The sequence below is a fragment of the Equus asinus genome, chromosome 14, assembly GCF_041296235.1.
Source record: "Equus asinus isolate D_3611 breed Donkey chromosome 14, EquAss-T2T_v2, whole genome shotgun sequence".
Classification (NCBI taxonomy): domain Eukaryota; kingdom Metazoa; phylum Chordata; class Mammalia; order Perissodactyla; family Equidae; genus Equus; species Equus asinus.
The window spans coordinates 33,660,304-33,685,680 of NC_091803.1; the positions used below are offsets into that span (position 1 = coordinate 33,660,304).

A 25,377-nucleotide genomic window follows, 5' to 3' on the forward strand; every position below is an offset into this window, starting at 1 on the left:
AGCCTTCCCACAAAGCTGGTTAATCAGTGACAAGGAAGAGAGTCACCCCAGGGCAAAGCTCATTCCATCCTCCCTCCTTGGAAGGCAGCCAGAAAGGTTCACAGCACTGAACTTGGACCTGTTCTTTATAGAATGGCCATGACATTGAATATTGAGGACTGCTGTGTTCATCTTGAGTGTTTTGAGGCACATTTAATTTTTTTAATGTCCACTATCAGGTATTGAATATATCATTTAGTCACAGAATGTAGAAGATAATTTCCAAACAATTCAGAACTAGTCTAGTTCACTGGGGAGGTTTATTTTTTTAACTGCTTTGTTGAGGTATGATTTACATATTATAAAATTCACCCATTTTAAGTGTACAATTCAATAACGGTAAATTTACAGTTGTGTAACCATACCATAATCCAATTTTGATACATCTATCACCCCAAAAATATCCCTCATGCTCATTTGTCGTCAATCCTCATTCCCACTCCCAACCCCAGGAAACCACTAATCTGCTTTCTGTCTCTACAGATTTGCTTCCTATGGGCATATCATATCAATCGAATCATATAATATATAGTCTTTTGTGTCTAGCTTTTTGTTAGCTTCACATAATATTGTGAGGTTTGTCCATGCTATAGTGTGTAATAGTACATCCTTTCTATTGCTGAATAATATTCTACTACACTAATATATCAAATTTTCTTTATTCATTCAACAGTTGATGGACATTTGAATTGTTTCCAGTTTTTGGTTTCGTGAATAGTGCTACTACGAACATTCACGTAAAAGTCTCTGTGTGGACATGTCTCTTGGGAATATACCAAACAGTAGAATTGCTTAGCTGTATAGCAATTTATATTTAACTTTTTAAGAAATCGTCAAACTGTTTTCCAAAGTGACTATACCATTTTATATCCCACCAGCAATGTATGACTGTTAAAATTTCTCCAAATCCTTGCAGCCTTTGTTGTCTATCTTTTTGTTTATGGCCATCCTCGTGTGTGTGAAGTGATATCACTGTGGTTTTAATTTGCATTTCCCTACTGCTGCTGAGCACGTTTTTGTGTGCTTATAGCCATTCTTACATCTTATATTTAAATTCTTTGCTTACGTTTTCACTACGTTGCCTTCATTTATTGAGTTTCGAGAGTTCTTTGTATATTCTGGATACAAATCCTTTATCAGATATATTTTGAACTGAATGAAAATGAAAACACCACATATCAAAACTTATAGGATGCAGTTAAGACAGAACTTAGGAGGAAAATTTGCAGTTTTTAATGCCTGTATTAGAAAAGAAGAATGATCTCAAATCAATAATTTAAACGTCCACCTTAAGGAAAGGAGGAAAAGCATGGAAAAAATTAGCTTAAATAAAAATCACAATATAAGCCAAAAAAACTACTGGGAATAAAGAGAGATCATACCTAATGATGAAAGGAACAATTCACCAAGAAAATGTGATAGGGGTTGGCCTTGTGATATAGTGGTTAAATTTGCACACTCTGCTTTGGCAGCCCCAGGTTCACAGGTTCGGATCCTGGGCACGGACCTAGAACTGCTTGTCAAGCCACACTGTGGCAGCATCTCATATAAAATAGAGGAAGGTTGCCACAGATGTTAGCTCAGCAACAATCTTCCTCAAGCAAAAAGACGAAGATTGGCAACAGATGTTAGGTCAGGGCCAATCTTCCTCACAAAAACAAAAACAAACAAACAAAAAAGCCAAGAAAATATGATAGTCCTAAACTTGTATGTACCTAATAACATAGCCCAAAAACCGAGAAAACAAAAATTAATAGAATATAAAGAGAAAGAACAAATCCACAATTATAGTGGAAAATTTTAATACACCCCCTTGATGTTATATGTCAATCAGACTAAAGATTAGTAAAATAAAAAACATCTGAATACAATTTAGAAGTTTGATATAACGATCCTATGTAGAACCCTGCACTCAATAGAAAATGCATGCTCTTTTCAAGCACACAAAGAATGTTTATAAAAATTGCCCACCTAATAGAACCAGTGCAGGCCTCAACAAATAACAAATGATAGGTTTCATGCAGACTGTATTCTCTGAAGACACTGCAATAAAATTAGAACCCATCACCCTTACGCAAGTGATGAACTATTTCTATATTCTCTTTTGGTATGTTTTTTCTATAGTTTTAATTACCGAATACATACCATTTGACATTGTGTCTTTTCCTCTCTTTAAACTACCATAAACATTTCCCATATTGTTACCAAATCTTTAATATATTTGGATAACAGTCCACAGAATTGATGTGAGGAAGGTCTGTTTTTCAAAGTCTGTAACTGTTTATTCGTGTTATCTCTTTTTGTCCAAGTGTTTATTCCAAGATAAATTATTTGCCTGTTCTGAAGTAGTACAATGCTTTCATTGCAGCTTCCTCAAATAATTAGCTCCAGGGGTCAATGTTTGTTCCTTTTTCCAGTTTCTATGAGAACACCAGTAGAAGCTATAGGAGCAACATGGAGGGCAGCATTACTTAGTTGTAAAAAAAAAATTTTAGCCCAAAGAGAGTGAAATATCCAAACATGATTGCGGATACTTTGAGAACAAGGCAACATTGTTCCTCAATTAATTTTTTGCACAGGCCACTTTAATTTAGACACAATTGCATTCATTAATGCACTCTGAAATAGAAAATCATATATAAACTGAGAGAAGACTTCTCAAAGATGGATTATTTGTAGTGGAATGCTAAGTGTCAAACAAAGAGTCTTCTACTGGATGAAGATGATGATGATGATAATGATAACAATGATGAGAACAAGGAAAATGATAAGGATAAGAATGGAAGCAAAGGAGAAAGAGGACAGAGTGATTACAGAGGAGAGGAAGAAGGGTCGGAAATGGAGGACAAGGAGAAGGAGGAATTTCTCAGCTGCAGCAGTACTTACAACTTGGATTTAAATTCTCCTGTGAAATGGTAAAACATCTGAGGGTTTTTTTTTTTTTTTTAGTGATAAAGATCCTGGCATCCTTTGGCATTTCTTCAAGAAAAGTTCTTCCTTGAAACAAGAATGGGTAGGGAGGGAGAGGAGAAGTAGAAACAAATCCTTCTGACCTTGAAGATCTTCCCTACCCTGCAAAAAGAGGTTGAGAGAGAGCATTGAACTTGGGGCTAGAAGACCTGGAGTCCACGTGATTTGGGGCAAGTTGCTCTGTCTATTTGAACCTCTATTTCTTTGTGAATAAAACTGGGGGATGTTGCTCATGATCATATCATCATCACCTAAGCTTACAGGAGTAAAGATGAAATGAGATAAAATTCCTTACAAACTGTAAAATATGATTTTACAAACTGGAAGAAGTAATGTGATTGTGGCTTAGGGAGCAGAAAGATACGTATATATATATATAGAGAGAGAGAGAGAGAGAGCTATAGCTCAGTAATTGGTCTATTTTCTTATTCCCCAAAGCCAAAAGGAAGAAAAACTGGTGGGAGATGGTAAGGGCAGAGTTTAATGAAAATAACTAACACAGATTTGCATATAATGTAGACACTAATTCCTTGTGAGAAGTCTGGATAATTGTGGAGCAATTGTAGATTTTGACTGTATGTTCTGACTGTTTTGGTCTTATGGACATAAGTATTTGAGTCTGTTTCAACAGTATGCTGCTGAACTCTTGGAATGTCAGAGAAGAATATCTGCCGTGCACACTACTGGAGAGACTTTGAGAATCAGACTTAAGTGACAATGACCCTCCCCTGGATTGTTCTATTACCTAGCAGTCAAGGCCCTCAGCAACCTTCCTGTTGGAACCAATCCTGCCCCCTTCCCATACCTCCCTATATTCCTGTAATATTAGTGTAACTTTAGAAAAATATTCTGCCAGTGACTTCAGTGTCCCTCTGGCTGCCACTTAGGTTCAGAGGGGTAAGCTTTTTTCCCTTCTTTGTTTTCCTAAAACTCTAGAAACTCAACTGATTACCTGGCACCCCAAGCATTTAACTACTTCACTTTGGGAGGCCCTTCTGCTCAGACACCACTTCTTTTCTTTTTGCCAATGACCCAGAGAAAACAGGGTTAGTCAGCCTCCAGGGGCAGCACCTGGAAAGATTCTCCCACCATTAGGTCTCCTCCTCACAGAGTAATGGCATTTTCAACTCTTCATTGTTCTGTTTATAATTTTTCAGCCTCTCCTGCCTCAATAGCAGCTACCTGACAGCTGGGTGGTCCCAACTACCATGTGTCCCATCTACCATGGAGTCCAGTCTTGGCTGAGAGGAAGTAGCACTTGGATGGAGAATTTACCTAGAACTCTGACCTATCTATAAAACAGAGTCCTATGCGTTCCCTTGCTCAGGGAGAGGAACAGAAGGGACAAAGATTAGTGGTAGCTGATGCTTCCAGTCTACCCCAAGAAAAACCAATGCCAGCAAAGTGGAAACCAAACTTCTCCCTTTTTGTTCTGAAAAACCATTCACTGCTAATTGGGAATGAAATTCAACAGCTTGAGCAGCCCAAAGACGCAAATTTTTATTAATGAGATTGCCCCCTGCACTCCAAGAGATCTGGCTTTCAAAAGCAGACAGTATTTGTTCTCTAAAGCTATTCACATCTAATTACAGAGGAAATTCACTTGTATGGTGGGGAAGCACATTTTTATGTAATAAGGAAAAAGAAAGATCCAAGCAGAACACTTGCTTTTAACAAGATTACTTCATCTAATGAGTATCTTATTATGAATTTTAATGAAAATAAAAGCAATAAGAGAAAGTAAAGGAAATTAAAGGGATTACAAAAGTCCTATTGTTACACAGAAAACTTACAGGAATCAGGCAAGGGCAGAGCAAGCCATTGTTAACACATTACTGTATGTGCTGACCTTGGCTTTATGCGAAACATATCTGTTGAAACACAAAGACATTTTCAGATGCATTATCCAGAAAATGTCACTTGGACATGAATTTTTTTCTCTTTAGCACAGTAATAAAACTCTTCAAACTATTTGATGTGGATTTTTCCTGTTCAAAGGAAATTTCAACACTCTGCTTCTCATTTAAACACATATATCACTCTTAAAATACAAAGAAACTTTCTTGTCCACATTGAAGGTCCTTGGTGCTGTTTTCCTTAGAAACATTGTTAAACACAAACATGAAGCAATCAAAGGAACCATTGTCTGCCCTTTTGTTTTTTCTTCTCCAAATGAAAACATTCATGAAAATATTTAGGTGGGTCAGTTGACTACTGAAATTGTAGTGTCCCTGATGTATCAATTGGCCTTAATTTATTCATATAAGTTTCAAGCCACTCAAAGCCCTATTTTTTCTGCCAGAAAAATAGACAGAGCTGTTATTGTACCATCTGGTTTTCATGAGGAACCTCTTGGCATCTTTTAACTGCACATTTTATAAATGCTAAATCCCAGATGGCATTGTAATAGTGGAGAGTTTTATAAAGGTTTCCAAAAACAAATTCTTTAAAATGTGAATACTGGATAGTCTGAGCAGTGGCTATGAACTTAAATTCTACACTTGAATTAACTGGCTTTGTTAGCTGGACAAATTTCCCTTTTTCTTATGCCTTTTCTCCTTCCTAATTAGTTACTGGTTCTGTGAATTGAAGACTTCAATCAGTATAATCACGTGATGTGAGTCCTCACCCAAAGCTTAAGTTCTTTAAAACTGCAGGAATAATGACCACTGGAAAACCTATACCAGCTGCCATTTTGTTTCAAGATGGCAGAATTTACCACAAGGGAGGTGTATTATAGTGGCGTTTAGCAGATCTCAAATACCATCAAAGCCATTCAATACTCTCAAAGCTGATAGTTGGACTAGGAAGACAGGCAAATGTGAAGGCTAAGCATCGTGTTGAAATAAAGCCGGAGTACAGTAATGGTTCAGAACACAGGTTCTTAAGTCAGAGACCGACAGACATTAAACCAGAAGTTGGACCCTGCCATTAACTTGGGCAAATTACTTCTCCTGAGCTTCGGCTTCCTCATCAGTAAAATGAAGACAATACTTTCCCAGTTATCATTCACAGGTTGTTGCAAGTAATCACTGAGTTAATATTTGTAAAATGCTTAGCATAATGTGGTGCATAATCAGTACTTAATGAATGTTAATCAGTACTTAATGAAGGTAGGTCAGTAGTAGTTTTAAAAGTAGGAGTTGAGTAGAAATCGTAGTACTAGTAGCAGAAAGGTAGAAAGTCTCTCCTTTCTTTGGGTCAATCATAGATGTATAATTATTGCACTTCCTTAAACTTTCTTCTCTTAAATTTTTCTTCTCAATAACAACAACAACTGGGACCTGGTTTTTTGTGGTCTTATCCTTTATCATGGTACAGAAAAGAGAGTATATATTTTATAGTCACACAGAGTTATGTTTCAATCTGGGAATTTGTATTCATTTCTAGGGCTGCCATAACAACGTACCTCAAACTGCGTGGCTTAAACAACAGAAATGTATTTTCTCACAGCTCTGGAGCTGGAAGTCTGAGTCCAAGGTGCTGGCAGGTTGGTTTCTTCTGAGGGCCATGAGGAAAGGATCTTTCCAGGCCACTCTGCTTGGCTATAAAAGGTCATCTTCTCCCTGTGTCTTCACATTGTCTTCCCTCTGTCTATGTCTATCTCCAAATTTCCTCTTCTTATACGGACACCAGCCATACTGCAATTGGGCCCACCTTCATGACCTTGTTTTAAGTTAATCACCTCTGTAAAGACCCTATCTCCAAATAGGTCACATTCTGAGGTACTGAGGATTAGGACTTCAACATGAATTGGCAGGAGGGGGCATATTCAGCCCATAGAGCTTTCTACTTAGTAGCTATCAACCAGGGGGAAATTCACGTCAAGGAACCTTCATTTCCTTTTCTTATTCCTACCTTGAAGGTTTATGTACCAGTGTCTAGCACAGGACCTGTACACAGTGGGCCTTAATAAAAATTTCTTTCCCTCCTCCCTACAGAGACTCATCAAATCACATGGGTTTTGAGAACCACCTACTCCTTCCTGGTACTCACTCTGAAAAGTGAATTATAAAGGTGCAGATTACAAAACCTGCATGGGGATCAGGAGAGGAAGGGGTGGATTACAGAGATATACCAAAGGGAGATTTAATAGAACTCAAATGTTCCTCGAATAAGAAACAACCCTTCAGGGAATGGGCTAAGTTCCAACCTGTGTTACCCTGATCAAGATCCAAATTCCGTAGAGAGTGTTTGATTGTTTGATTAGCTTCAGTCATGTGCCTACCCCTTGCCCAAAGAGTGATGGAGGCAGCTTGACCAAAAGTCTCACCACCAACAACAAACAAACAGATAGATACAGAGAACAGATTGGTGGTTACCAGAGAGGAAGGGGGAGGGAGGGTGAAAGGGTATAAAGGGGCATGTGTATGATGATGGATAGAAACTAGACTTTTGATGGCAAACACGATGCAGTCTATACAAAAGTTGAAATAGAATGATGTACACCTGAAATTTGTATAATATTATAAATCAATGTGACCTCAGTAAAAAAACAATTTTTTTTAATGAAAACGTCTCACCAAGATTATATCTAATGGGAAAGAGAGTTCCCTAAAGCCACATCATGATGCTATTAACAAAAGAAGAGAAAAAGATACTGGACAGAAAAGAATATACCTGTGTGAATTTAAGTTTACTTACTTATGCTTAGGTCTTATGTGTTACATGAATAGTCATTTGGTCTCCCCCATTCTTTCAAACCCCTTAAAGGCCGAGTTTTTGTTTGCACTCGCACAAATATGGGCATTGCTTCTTTTGAGACTTCAAAGTTTCCTGGTTGCTCAGTAAACTCCCAAAGGAGGATATCTGCAGTTTCATAATGAAAAACTGGGCTGATTTTGAAATTGGAATTCTAAATAATAGTCACAGATACCTATTGCCACATCGTGCTGCCCAACAAACCCCCCAAACTAAGTGGCTTACAACAGTAAGCATTGATTTGGATCACAAGTTTACAGTCAACTGGTCAATTCTTTTGTGCTCAGCAGACCTTGTCTGGGCTCGCTCATTAATTAGCAGTCAACTGGTGGGTCAGCTAGGGACTGGTTGCTCTAGGATGGCCTCAGCTTAGATGACCTGCTCTGCTCCTCGTGATCAGTCATCATCTTGCAGGCTAGCCTAGGCTTCTTCTCATGGTGAATGCAGAATGCTAAGAGAGGGAGCATAGGTGTTCAAGGCCTCAAGAGACCTAGTCTCAGAACTGGCACAACATCACTTCCACCACATTCTATTGGCCAAAGTAAGTCTCAAGGCCAAGCCAGATTCAAGTGGGGAGGGGGCCGCAGGGGAACAGGCTGATTTCAAAGCACGCTGCAAAGGATGGGAATACAGGGAGGGGTAAAGATTGAGACCTTTACAATCAATCTACCACATCCTGCAGAACTTTAACTTGTAATATATTTTATATTCTATCAACTAAAGGGAATATGCTGCATTGCCAAGGGAACCTTTTCTCTATTTCTATGGTAACCATTGCCCTAGCTACTAGCTATGGAGTAATCAATCTGTGTTAACATTTATATGTATATGACTTTTTATTTAGAACTTCCAAGACTTCTCTGTCATCGCTTATTTATGCTGCCCTATCTTTATATTTACACGTCGATGAAGCCTTTTATGCCTTTGTCCTAGTTATTTTTGAATCCATTACTGTTAGAAGGCTCATTCAACTTGGATCAGTCTAAACATGCAAAGGGGAAAATGACATTAATATTGTATAGTTACATTGTTAAAGGAACTACCATATGATGTTCAAGAACCTTCCTGTTGATATAGTCTCTTATTTTTCCAAGTTAAATTTATATTTGATATTTGAATGCTATTTTAAGCTTAACTGACAGAAGTGTCTATATTTTCTCACTTATACTGCTAAATTCTAATTAATGCCATCTTGTACTTTTGAAGCTAAGTAAACTGCAAGAGAAGCATGGAGTTTTAAACACCCCCTCACATACACAGAGAGAAAGTCATGATGAATTAGAAAGAGCCTGGGAGTGGGCACAGGACCTGGCTTCTCACTAGAGCTCTGCTACTAACTTGCTGTATGACCTCTGGCAAGTTATAAACCTCTCAGGCTTCATTTCTTCCTTTTACAATAGAGAGTTGGACTTTGGAAGCCTCTTGCACCAAATCCATGCACTTGGGCATTATGCCTTTATACCATGAAGTTTGAACTCATTGGCCTTTCGTTCTAGAGCTTCTACAGATCACTTATAAACAAATCAAATTTACGGTTACTGCTGTATTATTTTAATAATTAAAATTATTTCAATTGGTTATTTTATCACCAAGACAATTCAATCAATACAGAAGTGAGTAAAGTCAAAAAGGCAGAGGTCTCCCATTTCCCTATTCCTATTCCTAGGGATGACATATTACATGTATTTACAACCAGAAGAGCAGGAGTACAAACAAATCAGAGCTGACAACAGTTGTAAATGCCTAGCATAGCCGGACTGGGGTGGACTGCCTGCATACCTGTACTGTCTCGCCCTGATAACACTGTCAGCTCTCTGGCATACCCTTCTAGACTTTAATGCAAATATAATTTACATAGCCACATGTACACATAGGTTTTTCCTTTTTCTTCTTTTCCTCAAGCGAAAATTTGGAGATATACTAATTATACAGCTCCAAAACTCCAATTTTATTGTGGAAACTTTCAGTATCAGCATTCATAGCTCCAGTTGAATCCATAGATTCATTTTAGCAGCTGAAGAGTATTCTATAGTTTATCTAACCATCTCCCGATGATGACATTTAGGTTGTCTTCAATTAATATTTTTACAATTGTCGTGGAAAATAAGACAACAGACTTGAAATTTAAGAATCATGAACTGTTGTTTATAAGAACTGCATTTCAGAAAGCAAGGAAGGCACCTGCCCAAATGAGGCAACAACATTGCATTGTTGTTATACATAACCTAAAACTCCCTTCAAGAAATGCCTGGTGGTTAGCAGGTGAGAAGAGGCCTCATGACACTCAGGTAGAGAACAGAGCGTTCAGAGAAGAGGAGGGGGAACACCTGTAGTTATAAATGAGCAAACTCAAAAAGGCTTATTGAAAAGAATGTGGAAAACATACACTTGAAAGAGACACTACTGTTTATTTAGTAAAATATTAAGGATCTATCATTTCTGTAAAGATTTTAGTTTTTCCTAACTAGTGATATGAGACACCATCTTATTATGGAACAGCCATTTCTTCCTCATTTTCAAAGCTGGCTGACCTGAACACATTTGTACCCTTGTGCATTTATGCAGGATTGATTCTTATGAGCCTGGAGCTACTTGTTCAGTGACTGTCCCAAACACAGCATAGGCTGGGTCAGGTGAGGCAAATGAAATTAATCTCTGGTGCCCTCACTTACCCCCTTCACCAGCTCCCACGATGGTCCTCTTTCTCTCCATGCCTCCTGCTTTGTGCTGTCTCTTGGTCTCCCAGAGCCCCCAGTTTGGGGTTTTGACCAGAGCTGCCCTTTCCAAGGCAAGACCTCACACTCTAGAGAAAAGGCACAGTCTTGTGGGGGCTGAGCCTGGGGGTGGAGCCTGGGGAGGTAGAGCAACACATTAACCTATTACCTCTCTGACCACCTTCTTAATAGGTCTCTCTGAATCTTGCTTCCACACTCCATCCCCTAATGTCTGCTGATCATAGTATTAACCATCGTGGAAACAAATTACCTTCACATTTGTAGAAAAGGTGCCACTTTTTGGAAAATATGCTTAGGAGGAGTAATTATTACTATTGTGCTTCTGCTCTGAATCTAAACCCTTTCACCACCTCTACCCCAAAAAATCTACTTAACCTGGATTTGGCTCCCTCTCCTAAATTCCACTAGGATGTACTCTAATCAATTAATTCCCATAAAGAAGCTAACCATTGGCAACTCATTTTCTCACCTACCTCCTTCCAGGTATTTCCCAACTTTTCCTGATCATAAGACTCGCCTGTGATGCTTGTTAAACACACATTACCCCAGGCCTCTCCCCTGGAGAGCCTGATTCAGCAGATTTTGGGTGGAACCCAAGAATTTGTGACATTAATAAGAGACCCATGTGATCCTTCTAATTAAGGAAGTTGGGGAAACAGTACTCTGCTCTACAATGGTATTTCAGACACCTGTAACAGGGAATGGCGATCACTCCTCAAGTTACACCATAAAGACAACACGTAAATCAATAATTGCAAATACCACCTCACTACTTGCACAGAATTTGAGCATTGTATCACCTGTAAAGGAACTTGGGCTGTAGACATCTAGGTTTCTCAAAGATCAATGAAAGAAGCTGAAAGGATATGTTGATTAGGTCTCAGAAAATCTGAGTTCTCAGCCTGGCCCCGACACTCGGCTGTCAAAGCTTAGGCAAGTTGCTTTACCTCTGTTTCCACATCTGTAAACTTCTAATTGCTACACAATATAACTTTCTTATTTAGATCACTACTCCCTTCAACTCAGAATTTCTACTTCCAGGAATTTATCCTGACGGATAACCAGGGAAATGTACAAGAATGTCCATCATATTATTGTTCATAATGATGAAAAATTGGAAGCCATCTTAATGTCCATCATTAGAGAACACTGATTTACTTAGACATTGAATATTATGCAACCCTAAAAAAGGTAAGGGAGATCTTTGATATGAAAAATGTCCATACCATGTAAAGTAGTAAAAGTAGGTTAAAAAACATAGTCTAAACCTCAATCCCAGGTTGTTGTTGTTGTTTTAAGTGTGTGTCGTGTTTGTAGAAAAAGTACATAAAATTATGTACCTAAATATTGATGGTGGCAAGATTATGGCTGACATTTTCCTTTTCTCTATATCCTTCCCTAATTGTCTGCATTTCTTGCAGTAAGCTGAAAATTTATACTTGGGGGAAAACAAAGCTTCATCGATTTTTTTAAAGGTACTTCTTCATGCACATTGCCAGCATGATGTCCACAACAGCCAGGAGACTAGGGGTTACTTAAAAGACAGGTTTGTTACTTTAAAATGGTATGAACAAGAGATGGTCTTTCCTCAACAAAGCCCACCACCCTCTTTCACTCTGCATTGGAGTCGTATTTTGTCAAAAAGATCCTAATTTTTCCCAGTATTATGGAGAAAAACACCAATTCATTCAAACAGAGCTAATCTCAGGGAACATTGATCTTATGGCTGGCCCATAGAGCAGCTGGTGGAATACCCAAGGTGAGTATTAGGAAGAGCAGAACTCTGCTTATTTCGGGCGTTCTAGAACACCTCTCCCATCCCAAATCCCTCCCTGTCAGCTGGGAGGGCTGGAGAAGATTCAGGTGTCTCCAATAGCGACAGAGGAAGGGCAGGTCCTGTTTCCACTATAAAAGCACACAGCAGCCCATCCGTCTACCTGTTGATTTGGTGATGCCTTTGGCCATGGCGCACAGGCAGAGAGGAGATTGTGGGAGTCCCTCAAGCTGGAGGGACTCCAGTACAGACTGGAGGTGAGTAATTCTGTAGGCAGAGGGAGGGGATGCAAAGGCCTTGTCTGCTTAAGTTCTTTCCTCCTTAACTCTCTCCCCCATCCCCTTCCAGTGTCTACAGGTCACTTTCTCTATTCTTTGCCCTTGTGACTTTGGTGAATGCAGGAGGTGCTAAGTTGGTGAATCCTGACTTCTCAGGTATGCCTCTTGGGTGAGGGAAATGACCTTAGCATCTCTCGAACATGTTGCAGCTAGGGTGTTAGATGGCCAGGAAACACAAACATGGGTCAATCTCCCTTCAGCCCCTTTCTTACCTTGATTAGGTCACTGGATGTTTCCATTGCTTACCCATGGCTTGCTATACTAGCTAAACAAAAGAGCTTGTGAAAACACCTGGGCTTCCTTCTATTCCCTCCCTGCCTCAAGCTTTACGGAATCTGAAGAACAGCAAACCACAACACTAAACTCCCATCTCTGGGAGAAGTAGTCTTCAAACGCAAACTCATGCTCAAGGAAAGCACCAATATAACAGACAACATCAGAGCTGTTCCACTTAAAACGAGGAGTTTCTTTGAACTTTCATCTGAGTCAGAGGATGCAGAGTGGCAGATTATAGGCAGAAATTAGCTTTTAAAAAGTGTTCTTGGGTTTACCTAGGACACTTTTTAAACTTCAAATTGAAAAATCTTTAGATAAAACTTTTGTTTTCCAGTTCTTCACAGGCCTACCATCCCCACCTCCATCAGCTCCACTGTCAAGGTTCGAGCCTGGTTCCTGCGTGTGTGCTTGGTAATCCAAATCCAGGCTTTTCCCTGGAGTGCTTCAGAAAGCCCTAGACATTTAAATGATAACCTTCCTTACAGTTCTTGGTATCTTGTGTTGTAGTTACATCTTTCCCACCAGTTTGTGAGCTCCCGAGGGTAGGGAATAAGATTTGCCTTTCCCAACTGGCATCTTCTCTGATGCCTATTGGAGAGGAGGGGTCCCTTTATACACTTCTGTAGGAATCACGCCTCCTGTAACTCAAAGATGCCCCAAGCGCTTTCTCTGCTCCTCAGGTACTGTCACTTGCTATAAAGATAGAATGATAGTGGAGCTTCCAAGCCATCTTGGCCCCAAGAAATGGCATGCATCTGTGGTGGGTAAGTAATGTGTGTTAACTTAGTCTTACTTAGTAGAAAGCCTTTGGCTCAAGGCCAGCCCCATTTTTCTGGTGAGCAGGGTATACAAACTGGAACCACTGGCATCCAAATCTCACGATACCACAGGGGTCTCTGATTTGCACGAGGCCACCAAGGGTGAAAGACCTTGTCTTTCCCTGGAAACCTGTCTTATCTCAGAATCCTCTGGGAAATTTTTAGCTGCAAATCACAGTATCTCTCAAAGCTTGAGTCATATAATCCAATTGGGACAATAAAAAGTGATTGAAGTACCTTAGAAATTAATTGACAGTTGTGGATATGTAGCCTTGGTTGACTCACTGAAATGTACTTCTTGGCCATCCTCTGTCTAAACTGCTCTGGCTTCTCTAGATCCCTCTGGTCTTGAAATGCTGAACTGCACTCATGACCTGGACCCAGAAAAGCTCACCCTGAAGGCCCCATATGAGACCTGTACTAGGAGAGTGGTAAGTAATTGCTTTGAGGATTAACTTGGGAAGTAATAACCTAGTAGTTACTAATAATAACCTAGTAGTTAAGGATAGAGGCTTTGGACTAGAACAGTGGTTCTCAACTAGGGGTAATTCTTTTTTGTCTGCCCAGAAGACATTTGGCAATGTTTAGAGACATTTTGGAAGACGCTCTTGGTTATCACAACTGGAAGGTGGAGAGGCTGCCACTGGCACAAGCCAAGGAAGCTGCTAAATAGCCTACATTGCCCAGGGTGGCCCCCATAACACAGAATTATCAGGCCTGAAATGCCAATAATGCTGAGACTGAGAAACTCAGGCCTTGGGTTTGAGTCCTGGTTCTGCCACTATCTAGGTGTGAACTTGGGCAAGTAAGCCAACCTTTCTAAGCCTCTGCTTGTCCAGTGGAAAATGGGAATTATGGTACCTCTCCACAAGGTATCTAAAGACTAATGACATAATGCAGATGAAGGAGTTGGTGCAGAAACTAGACACAACGAATGCTCAAACATGAGCTATTTTGATCTGTAACCCTCATGGGAAATGGGAGACTATTTTGGTGCTGGCAAATAGAGAACATCTATGCTGTAGAAACAGGTGTTGGAAGGCAAGCCGCAGCTGAGAGTATTGCCAAGCAACAGCACAGCCCAATCAGGGTTAATAGGAGCAGTAGAAGCAACTTTTCCAAGCAGTTCTCAAGCTTTAATGTGCAAAGAATCACTTGGGGAACTTGGAAAGTACAGATTTAGTTCATTTAGTTGATGACTTAGTAGGTCTGGGGTGTGTCCTAGAAATCAGCATGTTTAACAGGCCACTTCACCTGATTCTGCAGTGACAATCTCTAGTAATTAAATTTTTCCTTTCTGAAACAGCCATTTCCAACTTTAGGAAGCTTAGAGTTGCATTCCTTAAGATCTAACACTTAACAGAAGAATGTTGACTGACTCCTACTTCAGACTGAGTTCTCTAAGCCAGGGGAAATAACAAAGATGGCTCTGCCCTGCACAGCCACAATGGCTGCTATGCAGGTGCTCAATAAGTGTATTTGCATGACTTGGTAGAGGCCCCAAACCATCCAGGACCATGATACTCAGAGATAAGGTAAATGTAGGAAGAAAATGAAAACTGAACTCCAATCCCTGAAGCTCAAGGAACCGTTCTCTGCAGATGTATGGGTCTGTCTTGGAATGTCTAAAAGGGCTAGCTATAGAGTCTCCTGGCATAGGAATGAGGTACCTTCTAGAACCTATGGTATTGGTAACTTCGAAGTTTTGCCACTCAGCTGGGTCAGATGGCATTCTGGAATCGCCTTTCCCACTGAGGTACCAGTAATTACTACGTTCTTACTATGCCACTTTCACACAGCTTGGCCGGCACCAGATGACCATCAGACTAGTGGACAACAGTGCTGCTTTAAAACGTGAGGAGGTCGTATATCAGATCAGCTGTCCAGTTATGCAAGCAGAAGAAACCCATGAGCATTCAGGATCCACAATCTGCCTGAAGGATTTCATGTCTGTGAGTGAAACAGGCTGACTGCTTCTCCTATGGCTACTGCAGAGAAAACGTGGCGGTCTAGAAAGAGCTGAGCTTAGAAGCTGAATCAGGATTGCAATCCTGTATTCATTACTTACTGGCTGTGTGGCTTTGGATTGATTTCTTAACCCCCTGAGCCTTTGTTTCCAAGTCTGACATGGGGGACAATAACACTTACCTCATAGGGTGGCTGTAAGAATTGACTGAGAGCATATACAGTGCTTAGCACATCATGCCTGACAACAGAAAGGATTCAATGGTAGCTGCAATCACATTGATAATTTGACAAACTGAATCCCTACCACATGCCAGGCCCTATGCCAGATACTAGGATATAGTAAATAAGCAAAACGGCTCAATCACTCAGGGACTTTATAGCGTAACAAAGCTGATACCAACAATGGACGTCGAACTGCATGGCTTGCTATAATACTTGGTTTTTATGGACATAGCAAAAAGCTGTGCATTTAAGAACCTTGTGTCTCAACTTACAACTAGAAGGGAGCTTAGACTTTCCAATTGCCTTTTGGTATCAGAAGCTCAAAAAGGTGAAATGATGTCTAAGGGCACAGCTGGGATTCCTGACTGGTCCTGTGCTGCTGCTACTGCATCCCACGGCCAGGCCTCTTGATGTAAGAACTACACGGCAGTTGCTCTGGGTGTTTTCCACTTACTGTCAGGTAGCACGATCTCAGAAAATTTCTTCCCCAAATCAAAGCCTCACATCATGACTTTTTTTTTTTCTTCCAGTTTACCTTTCAGATTTTTCCTGGCATGGCTGATGAGAGTTCGGTATGAAAGTAATCTTTTAAATCACAGACCTAAGTAATCTTTAGTTCTAAATTACAAGGTGATATAACTTTAATCCTGATTAAAATATTAAATAGACAACAGTAGTCTTGGGGTTAAGGTGAGCACCAATCCTCCAAGTGAAACTTTTGGCTCTAGGATCCTGATTCTCAGATGGGATGGATCATTGAGGTTGGTGATGGCACAAGAGCCCAAACTCTGACCCTTTGGGAGGCCATGACACAAGGATATAATCTCCTGATTGATAACAAGAAGATAATCATCCAAGTGTTGTTCAATGCCACTGGAGTGACTCACTACACGGTAGGTATGAATCTTTGTACCACCACCCAGGCAAAGACGAATATTTCTAAATCCAACATGATCTCAACCATGTCTTCAAATAAAATGGGAATACAGCTCATTCAACGTGTATCTTAATGCCCACTATGTGCCAAATACTGCACTGAGTACTCAAGATACAATGGTGAACAAACAGATGTGGTCCTTACTTCAATCTGCTCTCCCTCTTCCCTACAGACTTAAATCTACTACATAAAGTAGAGCTAGGGTACTACTAAAGTCTGTTATGAAGTAAGGTGTTCTGTTTTATCATTGTCCTATATTGTGTGTTATACCAGGTATTGGTGCTTTTTGGGCCAACAATCAAGACACAACATTAAATGAGTTAATGTGCCAGACAGAGTACTTAGAGCAGGTCCTGGCACCCAAATGCTCAAGTGTCAGCCATCTTAATAGTCCTGCTACACACTGAGTATAAACAGACAGCCGAGTCATGTAAACATTCTCTCTGAACGCTGATACCATAAAATAGTCATAAGAACAGCTTCTGCTCATATCTGCCTAGAAAGGATCAGCTACAGATCACATCGGTAGACAACACTAGCTTGCCAGATGTTACAAAGCGCAAGATTTTAAAACTAGAGCACCTGCAGAACAATTATTGGACAGAATGCCTAAATTCTACTTGGGCCCAAACAGTACCCGATACGTGAGTGTATGCTTACCCTAACTATTCTTCTAGCTCTGGTTAGAAATGCAAGTAAACCAATGTTTTAAAAAATACTCCACTCCTCCACTCAGCAAGGTAACAGTCATCTCTACATGGTGCCTCTGAAGCTTACATATGTGTCTCCTGGGCAGAAGGTCATCTTATCATCACAAGTGATTTGTATGTCAGGTAAGGCCCTAGTAAGGGGCAACTCCAGTTGTGGGAGACATTGCTCTGGGGACTTAATCAAGGCTGATCATGGGCTTTCTGATGGTCATTCCTTCTAGGTCCTGTGACATGTAATGCCACACACATGACTCTCGACATACCAGAGTTTCCTGGGAAGTTAAAATCTGTGAGCTTTGAAAACAGGAAGATTGCTGCCAGCCAGTTGCACAACAATGAAATTGATATGGAGGCAACGAATGGCTTGAGACTGCACTTCAGCAAAACCCTTCTCAAAGCAAAAGTATGTGCCATTATGAACCAGTGAGCTTTATGGAAGCCTGACTTGCAGCTTAGTCTTGTAGGTAATCCTGATACAGCTGGTGACTTGTCTATGAACTCTAACTGCTGGGGGAGTAGATTCAAACTTTGGACGGCCTCATTTGATCACTTTGCATAAGTGAATTCTCAGTAACTGAGATTCACTCTCAAACACCAAGCCTCTTTAACCTCCGTCATGGAAGTCTTCCTAAGTTTTTCTCAGCTCATTGAATAGTAGAAACTGCTTTCAAGTTTCTAACGATGAATCCCTATTAAAACCCTTATGCCCTATTAAAAACAAGACAGCTTAATCTAAACATAAGGGTCCCAAACTGTCCTCACTGAGACCAGTCTTGACTGAAGGAATTGCCAAGGACAGCAGAGAATAATCTTATATCATGGTATGTGTTTTGCAATAACACTTTATAACATTATTTATAGTGTCCTTTTCACTCAGACCTGGCTTGGCAGGGTACTCAGCTCTTTGGAATTTGATCTGTTAATTCAAGCTTTAGTACCTGGTACAAAGAACATGCAGTGTCGGGTACTCTAGGGCATGAGTTTAAAGCAATAAATTTCCTGCCTAGGGAAGCATCCTGATCTGGAGAAGTGATAGGGTCTCTCTTGTTCTGGCTTCAGGGGAAACCAGAATAAGTCTGGAGTGTACCTTGCCGATATTGAATGTACTTCCTTCCTGCCTCCCTGTGACTGCTCTGGGCCCTGACAGTCGTGGCTGCTAATTGATATTCTTGCATTTCAGTTCTCTGAAAAATGCCTCCCCTATCAGTTCTACTTACCTTCACTCAAGCTGACCTTTTACGTCCAACTGGAGACAGTGTCCATGGTGGTTTATCCTGAGTGTCTCTGTGAGTCATCAGTTTCTATAGGTAAAGACCTTTTCTTACAGATTTTCTACGTTCTTTCCTCCCTTAGCTCTTGTGCATGTGGGAAAGTGTGTAGAAGTTCAGATTCTGTATTACTTACACTTTGAGGAAACGAAAGACTGGAGATCAGAAAGTTCAGTCTAGGTGCTATGGCAGGGCCCTAATGAAGACAACACTCCCAAAATTTACATACAGGTAGATCTCACTATAACCACCTCAGGTTTAAGTAATCTGGATATTTCATGTTAGGAGCCTAAGACCACCATCTAAATAATGTTGTCTCAAACCTGTAATGAGAGGGACTCTAAATACTTAATAGATTTTCCCCAAACTCTTGCAAATTCCTCAAAATATGGAGTGGGTGTATCCTCCCATTCAGTATGGCCTCTGCCCCTGTGCTTCTCTTATCAGCTGATCTGTACCAGGTCAAGCCTAATAGGAAAAGTTAGTTCCTGCCTCAGCTTCACCCCAAACCACTAAGGATTTATGAGCCTTGAAAGAAGGGACGTAGTGACACAAGGCATTACACTTGAAGCCATGAAGAATCTGACTCTTAAACCTAATCCTTCATCAGGATTTTGTCACTGGTCTCTTATTTCACATGGCACTTCTGCGTCTCCTTCTCCTTCTTCCTTTGGATGAAAAATCCTTCCATTCACACAGAGCAGCTTCACTGTTGTCTAGGTACTTTAGGGTCTCCTCTTGTAACCCAAGCTGCTTATCGAAGTATCTTCCTGAAGACTTAAGACAAATTCTGGTGCCTCCTGGTGAAAATCCAAACTTTCCCTCATCACAATTCAAGGTTAGTAGAAAACAATATTCACATGGCAGACAAACTTAACCTCTTACTACTATCTAGTTACAGGTGAGCTGTGTACTCAGGATGGGTTTATGGACATCGAGGTCTACAGCCATCAAACAAATCCAGCTCTCAACTTGGATACCCTCATGGTGGGGGACTCATCCTGCCAGCCTACCTTCAAAGCTCCATCTCAGGGGCTGGTACGGTTTCACATACCCCTGAATGGATGTGGAACAAGACATAAGGTTAGTACTGGTAGATAGCAAGAGATTAAGACTTATCTTTGAGGTAACTAGTTGACCATTTTCTCTTACTTCAAGTTCGAGAATGACACGTTCATCTATGAAAATGAAATACATGCTCTATGGGCAGACCTTCCTCCAAGCACAATTTCCAGAGACAGTGAATTCAGGTGTGATACAACTGCTACTTTATTTTTTAAGCTCTGGATTAAATTCAAGCAGTCTTTTAACCTAGAACTTCTTGTACCATCCCTGTCACACCCGTCCACTCTTACAGAATGACAGTGAAGTGCCACTATAGCAGGGATGATATGCTAATAAATACCAACATCGAAAGTGTTCCTCCTCCAGTGGCCTCAGTGAAGCCAGGTCAACTTGCCTTGATCCTGCAAACCTACCCAGGTGAGACATCACAACCTAAAGAAATCTGCTTAAATCCTTCTGGAGAACTCTTCCCTAAAATGAATGTTCTGATGCTGCCAGACTAATGGAGTAGTAGTGATGCTTAAGCTCTTGTTGCAACCATCAACTACTTGAGTACTAAAGAGTATCTATTCCATTTCAGATAACTCCTACCTGCAACCTTATGCGGACAAGGAGTACCCTGTAATGAGATACCTCCGCCAACCAATTTACCTGGAAGTGAGAATCCTAAACAGGACTGACCCCAACATCAAGCTGGTCTTAGATGACTGCTGGGCAACGCCCACCATGGACCCAGCCTCTCTCCCACAGTGGAATATTGTTGTGGATGGGTAGGTATTCTCCACACACAAGGTAGCCCAGCAAATCCATCAAACTGCCAGTGAAGAGAGAATAAAAGCCCTGGGTTTCAGAGGAGTACTATAAAACACAAAGGCCCTGACTTTTGTCTTTATTTCTTAGTGATCAGTCCTTCGTCTAATGAAGTGACTCATGCTTTCCTATTACCCTTGAATCTAGAAGAATGGGATCTTTCCCAAGGAAGTCTGGCTCTAATACTCTACTCTCTATCTGGAGAGAAAACAGATCTTCAGTTCTTATCCATTTATTGATCACCAATCATTTAATCCATTTATTGAATACCAGTGTGCCAGGCATAGTGGTGTATATTTGAACAGGCATTTGAACCTCATCATTCTATGAGAGACACTGGCCACCTCACGAAGAAACTCAAGCTTGCTGCTTAGTAACTAGCCCAAAGTCATATTTAGTAAATGGTGGCCTTTGAATACCCATCTGACTCTAGACCTGAACACCATAATGCTCTGAAGCTGTGACTACACATGCTTGTGCACTAGTGTTTGTCCTCTCAGCTCTGCCTGCAGGGGTCTGCAACTTGATAGAACTGCATCTTAGCTTTCTTGATGCACTTGTCATCTGTTGAGCTCTTAACCTCCAGGTATACTCCTTCCCCAGGACCATGTGTAGCCAGTGCATTCACATCTCCTTCCTTCATTCCATTAAAGACTTGCTCAAGTGTTCCCTTCTCCAAGAAGCCTATCCTGACCCTCCTGCCCCTTTATGCTGGTCTCCTTCCTTGGTACTTACCACCTAACCTACTACTTTATAGTTATCACCCCCTGCTAGCATCTAAGATATAAAATGGCAGGAGTTCTCTGCCTTTTGTCACTGAAATATACTAACTGCCCCAGACATAATAGGCACTCAGAGCTACATGTAAAACTTGTAGTTCTTGATGAGTTTAGCTGGCAAACAAATAGGTGCCTAAATTGTGCAACAGCAGGTACAACTTATGATTTCATAGATACTGTCGGATAGGCCACGTCAGAGGTGTATTCAGTAAAGGTACAGGTAGAAGGTACAGCAATAGTCCTGGAGGTGTCACACATGACTGAATTTGGGCAAACACTGAGTCAGACTTGGGAGTGATTGTGGCTGACGTGTTGTCCCCTTGCCCTCTGCCACCTGCCCCCGGTACCTGCCTCCTAGCTGTGAATACAACCTGGACAACTACAGAACCACCTTCCATCCGGTTGAGTCCTCTGTGACCTATCCAAATCACTATCAGAGGTTTGATGTGAAGACCTTCGCCTTCCTATCAGAAGCCCAAGTGCTCTCTAGCCTGGTAAGTGACAAACAAGTCACCTGGGGAAGATTGAATGTGAGTCCATCGATTCCACTTCTCTCCCCCTGTCTACAGGTCTACTTCCACTGTAGAGCCTTAATCTGCAATATATTGTCTCCTGACTCCCCTCTGTGTTCTGCGACTTGCCCTCTGTCATCCAGAAGCAGGCGAGGTAAAATTCAAGTCCTCATTACTGTGAATTTACTCAAAGCAAGTCTCATCGTTTCAGAACTTAAATAAGGATGAGTGCCTCATCCTTCACCTAGTCCTGAGAGCCCAAGAAACCTTGGCCTAGTCTGTCTGACCTGTGAGTCCGAGATGGGCAGGCTCTGGATCAGTTCTACGGATAACTTTGTTTTTTGCACATGAGCTATAGCCTTAGCTTTTGCAGACTTAACCCTAAAAAGTCATTCTTCCTGAGTCTAGGTAGACCCGGAACTTAATCTCTGGAGATTCTTTGAGAGTTCCTCCTGTTCTTATAGTAAGGCATGTGCCCGCTCCTGCAAAGAAGGCAAAACTACCTAGATGAGCAGGGACTCTATAGAGATCTGCTCTAGGAATTCCGTCGACACACCTCTTACCACTCCTCACTGCTCCAGAGGTCAGACAAACTGTATTATCTGTCTCCAGACGCAGGGACCACTGAGCAAGAGAGAACTCTAGTAAGTCTCCCAGGACCCATCCTTCTGTTGTCAGATGACTCTTCATTCAGAGGTATGGATTTAAAGCCTGGCGTACTTCCTGGACTCCAGTTCTTGGCTTTATGTCAAATTTAATTACACATAAATAACACACACTTGTGGTCAACCTAGACAAGAGAAGAATAAAAGACAATCTCTTCAGGGATAGCTTTTAAGTCTCTTGTGCACCCTTCCAAAAATCCCCCTTTAACACAAGCGGGATCATATATTCTGCCTACCGTTCTATAACTTGCTTTACTTGTTTTAGCCATCTTATATCTGCAGAGACCTACCCCACTGTTACTAGCTATATAGGATTCCATCTAGGTGACTTCCAGTTTTGTCACTAACGCCATGTTGGAATCCTCTTAAGTCTCTGCCCACTATACAAGAACTTCAACATATGTTTCTAGAAGTAGGACTAATAGGTCATAAGGCATGTGTCTTCCTATTGTTAAACTTAAGCCTGTATTAAATTATGTTCCTGTTAATATCCCATGTCCTTATCCCAGATGGTCTTGATTTAGGCCTAGAATTTGAAATTAAGCTGTCTCAAATCCCTAACTAATAACCTGCAAGAATTACACTTAGGACAGCTAACCACATTTGTTAGGGCCAGGATGTTGTGCTAAACAGGCTGGGACTACAAGGTCCCTTCCATTGATTAAGGTTAGTAAAAGCAAGTGGCAATGGCAGTGGGAGAGGAGGCTGGTTCAAGGGGTAATACCCTGTTGCAAGCTTTCCAAATGAGTCCTCTGAGGCTTAACTTCACTTCCTTCTCTGGGGAGCCTTAACATGTAAAGCTTTAGCTTCAACTTATGCTTATGATTTAAATATCTTAAGACTTGAATATCTGCTTCATTTCCAGGTGTTGTGGACACTAAAGGGCACGAGACTGCTGGATATATTGCTTTTAAAACTATAGTTGCTGTGGTTGCCTTAGGAGGTGTTGTGGCAACCCTAGGCTTCATCAGTTACCTGCACAAGAAAAGAACCATGATGTTAAACCACTAAGTAGATTGTCAAATAAAGTGGTTGAAGTAAGCCTCTTGCTTCTCTCTTCTCGTTAAGATTAGATGGAATTCAAGGATTGTTTCTTGTGGTCACTGAGAGTGAATGCAGTGCCTATCCACAACCCTCTGGGCAGGGTTTGGTCTGTGTGGATGTGAAGAAGGAAATTTATGACTTAATTGCTTCCTGCCATTTAGCTTTTTAGGAACTGCCCCCCAACTCCCCAACTCCCAAAACTGGTAGTCCCAGAGAACTCAATCAATAGTGGAGCTTAGCTACAGCCCACCTCTGGGGGTGCATTTAGGTGACTGTCTCTTACCTCTCCATTCGTATACACAGGATGAGAGGGCCGGAAGCCACCCCTAATCGTTGGCATAACTTCCATTCTCCAGAAGGGAAGGGAAACCAGGTGTTCCGACAGAAATCTAGTATTCAACTTAGGAAATATTAACTCAAATTACTCTTTCAAATAAGTAGACTACTTTCCCTGAGGACATAAAGGCATTCAGTCACATGCCCTCCCTATACTCCCATCCCATTAAAGACCAGCAAGCCCCTTTGGGATCTGGTACTAGCTTCCTTAAGGGCAGTCACAACATTCCTGGTCACATTAAGTCTCCACAGCTGAACACCAGCCTCTCAGCTGAGCCTGGAGAGCTACTTTCCTGCTACCTACACTTGATTATTACCTCCTCCTGAGGGTGCCCCATCTTATGCTAGGCTGCAATTATACATCTGCAATATGACCAGTGTTTGCTTCACACTGTATCTCTACCAGACCATCTTCAAGATATCTAATGCAGAAATAAGTTCACTTGTATCCTTCGCCTAGAAAGTCTGGATCTAAAGCAGACCTTTGCTAGGAAAAAAGGTGTAAAGCTTCTAAGTCGCTGTACATGGCAGGGAGGTGAAAATAGAAATATGGACGTCTTTATTTGTGGACTTCAACCCTCAATGGTGACCTGTCATACTCCTGAGTTTTTCAAAACTAACCTCCTTGAGGAAAGAATATCATATATACTTGGTCACCAGGTGACACTGTAGGTCTTTAATATTGAATTCTTCTGCTTTCTCTTCCAACACCCCCTTTCATTCTAAATCCTTTCGTTAGATCTATGTGGTAAAACTCAAGTGTGGGGAAGGAAACAACTGCATTTACGTTGTGTGAAAGGGCTGGTCTTTTTAGAGTAATAAGGGTCAAAAGTTCAAGTTCTCATCAAGGCCATCTTTTGGACTTTGCTATATAAGGGAATAAGGCATTAATCTGCTAATAAAACAAATGATCTTAGATTCAAACTTTTCTGAGACTACATTTTGCAGTGCTACACATTAGAACCAGAAACAGTGTATGTGCTGCACTTTTTAAAATGGCATTTAAAAAAAAAAAACTGGCTACTTAAATGGCTTTCTGACCCCATGTGGTAGACTGAATAATGACCATCCCCAACACGTCCACATCCTAATCTCCAGAACCTGTGAATACTGTTACCCTTACATGGCCCCAAAAGGACTTTGTAGCTGGGGCTAAGGGTCTTGACATGGGGAGATTAGCCAAGTGGGCCCTTGTAAAACAGGTAGGAGGGTCCGAGACAGAGAAGATGTCCGTCCCAGTGGAAGCAGAAGTCTTGACTGATGTGGGCCACAAGCCAAGGAAGGCGAGCAGCCTATAATAGTTGGGAATGGCAAGGAAATGGATTCTTCCCCAAAGCCTCCAGAAGGAGCATGGCCCTGCTGCCTCATTGTGGACTTCCAGGGTTGTAAAATCTGCATCGCTTTAAGCCA

At 41.1% G+C, this 25,377-nt stretch overlaps 1 protein-coding gene across 3 annotated transcripts; it reads left to right on the forward strand.

Moving 5' to 3' along the window:
- The first annotated feature begins 5,999 nt into the window (after positions 1-5,999).
- On the forward strand, positions 6,000-23,616 carry ZP2 (zona pellucida glycoprotein 2). Of its 3 annotated transcripts, XM_070484802.1 has the most exons (20): positions 6,001-6,499; positions 11,487-11,636; positions 11,921-12,653; positions 13,168-13,244; positions 13,514-13,597; positions 13,988-14,082; positions 15,451-15,603; positions 16,372-16,413; positions 16,570-16,734; positions 17,515-17,611; positions 17,710-17,891; positions 18,669-18,795; positions 19,652-19,839; positions 19,915-20,006; positions 20,114-20,238; positions 20,402-20,591; positions 21,769-21,904; positions 21,980-22,076; positions 22,535-22,618; positions 23,453-23,616. In XM_070484802.1, exons 5-20 carry the CDS (start codon positions 13,540-13,542, stop codon positions 23,596-23,598), a joined length of 1,977 nt encoding a protein of 658 aa, XP_070340903.1. In that variant the 5' UTR covers positions 6,001-6,499; positions 11,487-11,636; positions 11,921-12,653; positions 13,168-13,244; positions 13,514-13,539; the 3' UTR covers positions 23,599-23,616. The 3 variants fall into 3 exon arrangements, with proteins under 3 accessions (XP_014713394.3, XP_070340903.1, XP_070340902.1); XM_014857908.3 differs by lacking the exon at positions 13,168-13,244 and having other exon boundaries at positions 6,000-6,499; positions 11,487-12,476; positions 12,568-12,653; XM_070484801.1 differs by having other exon boundaries at positions 11,487-12,653.
- The last annotated feature ends 1,761 nt before the right edge of the window (positions 23,617-25,377 follow it).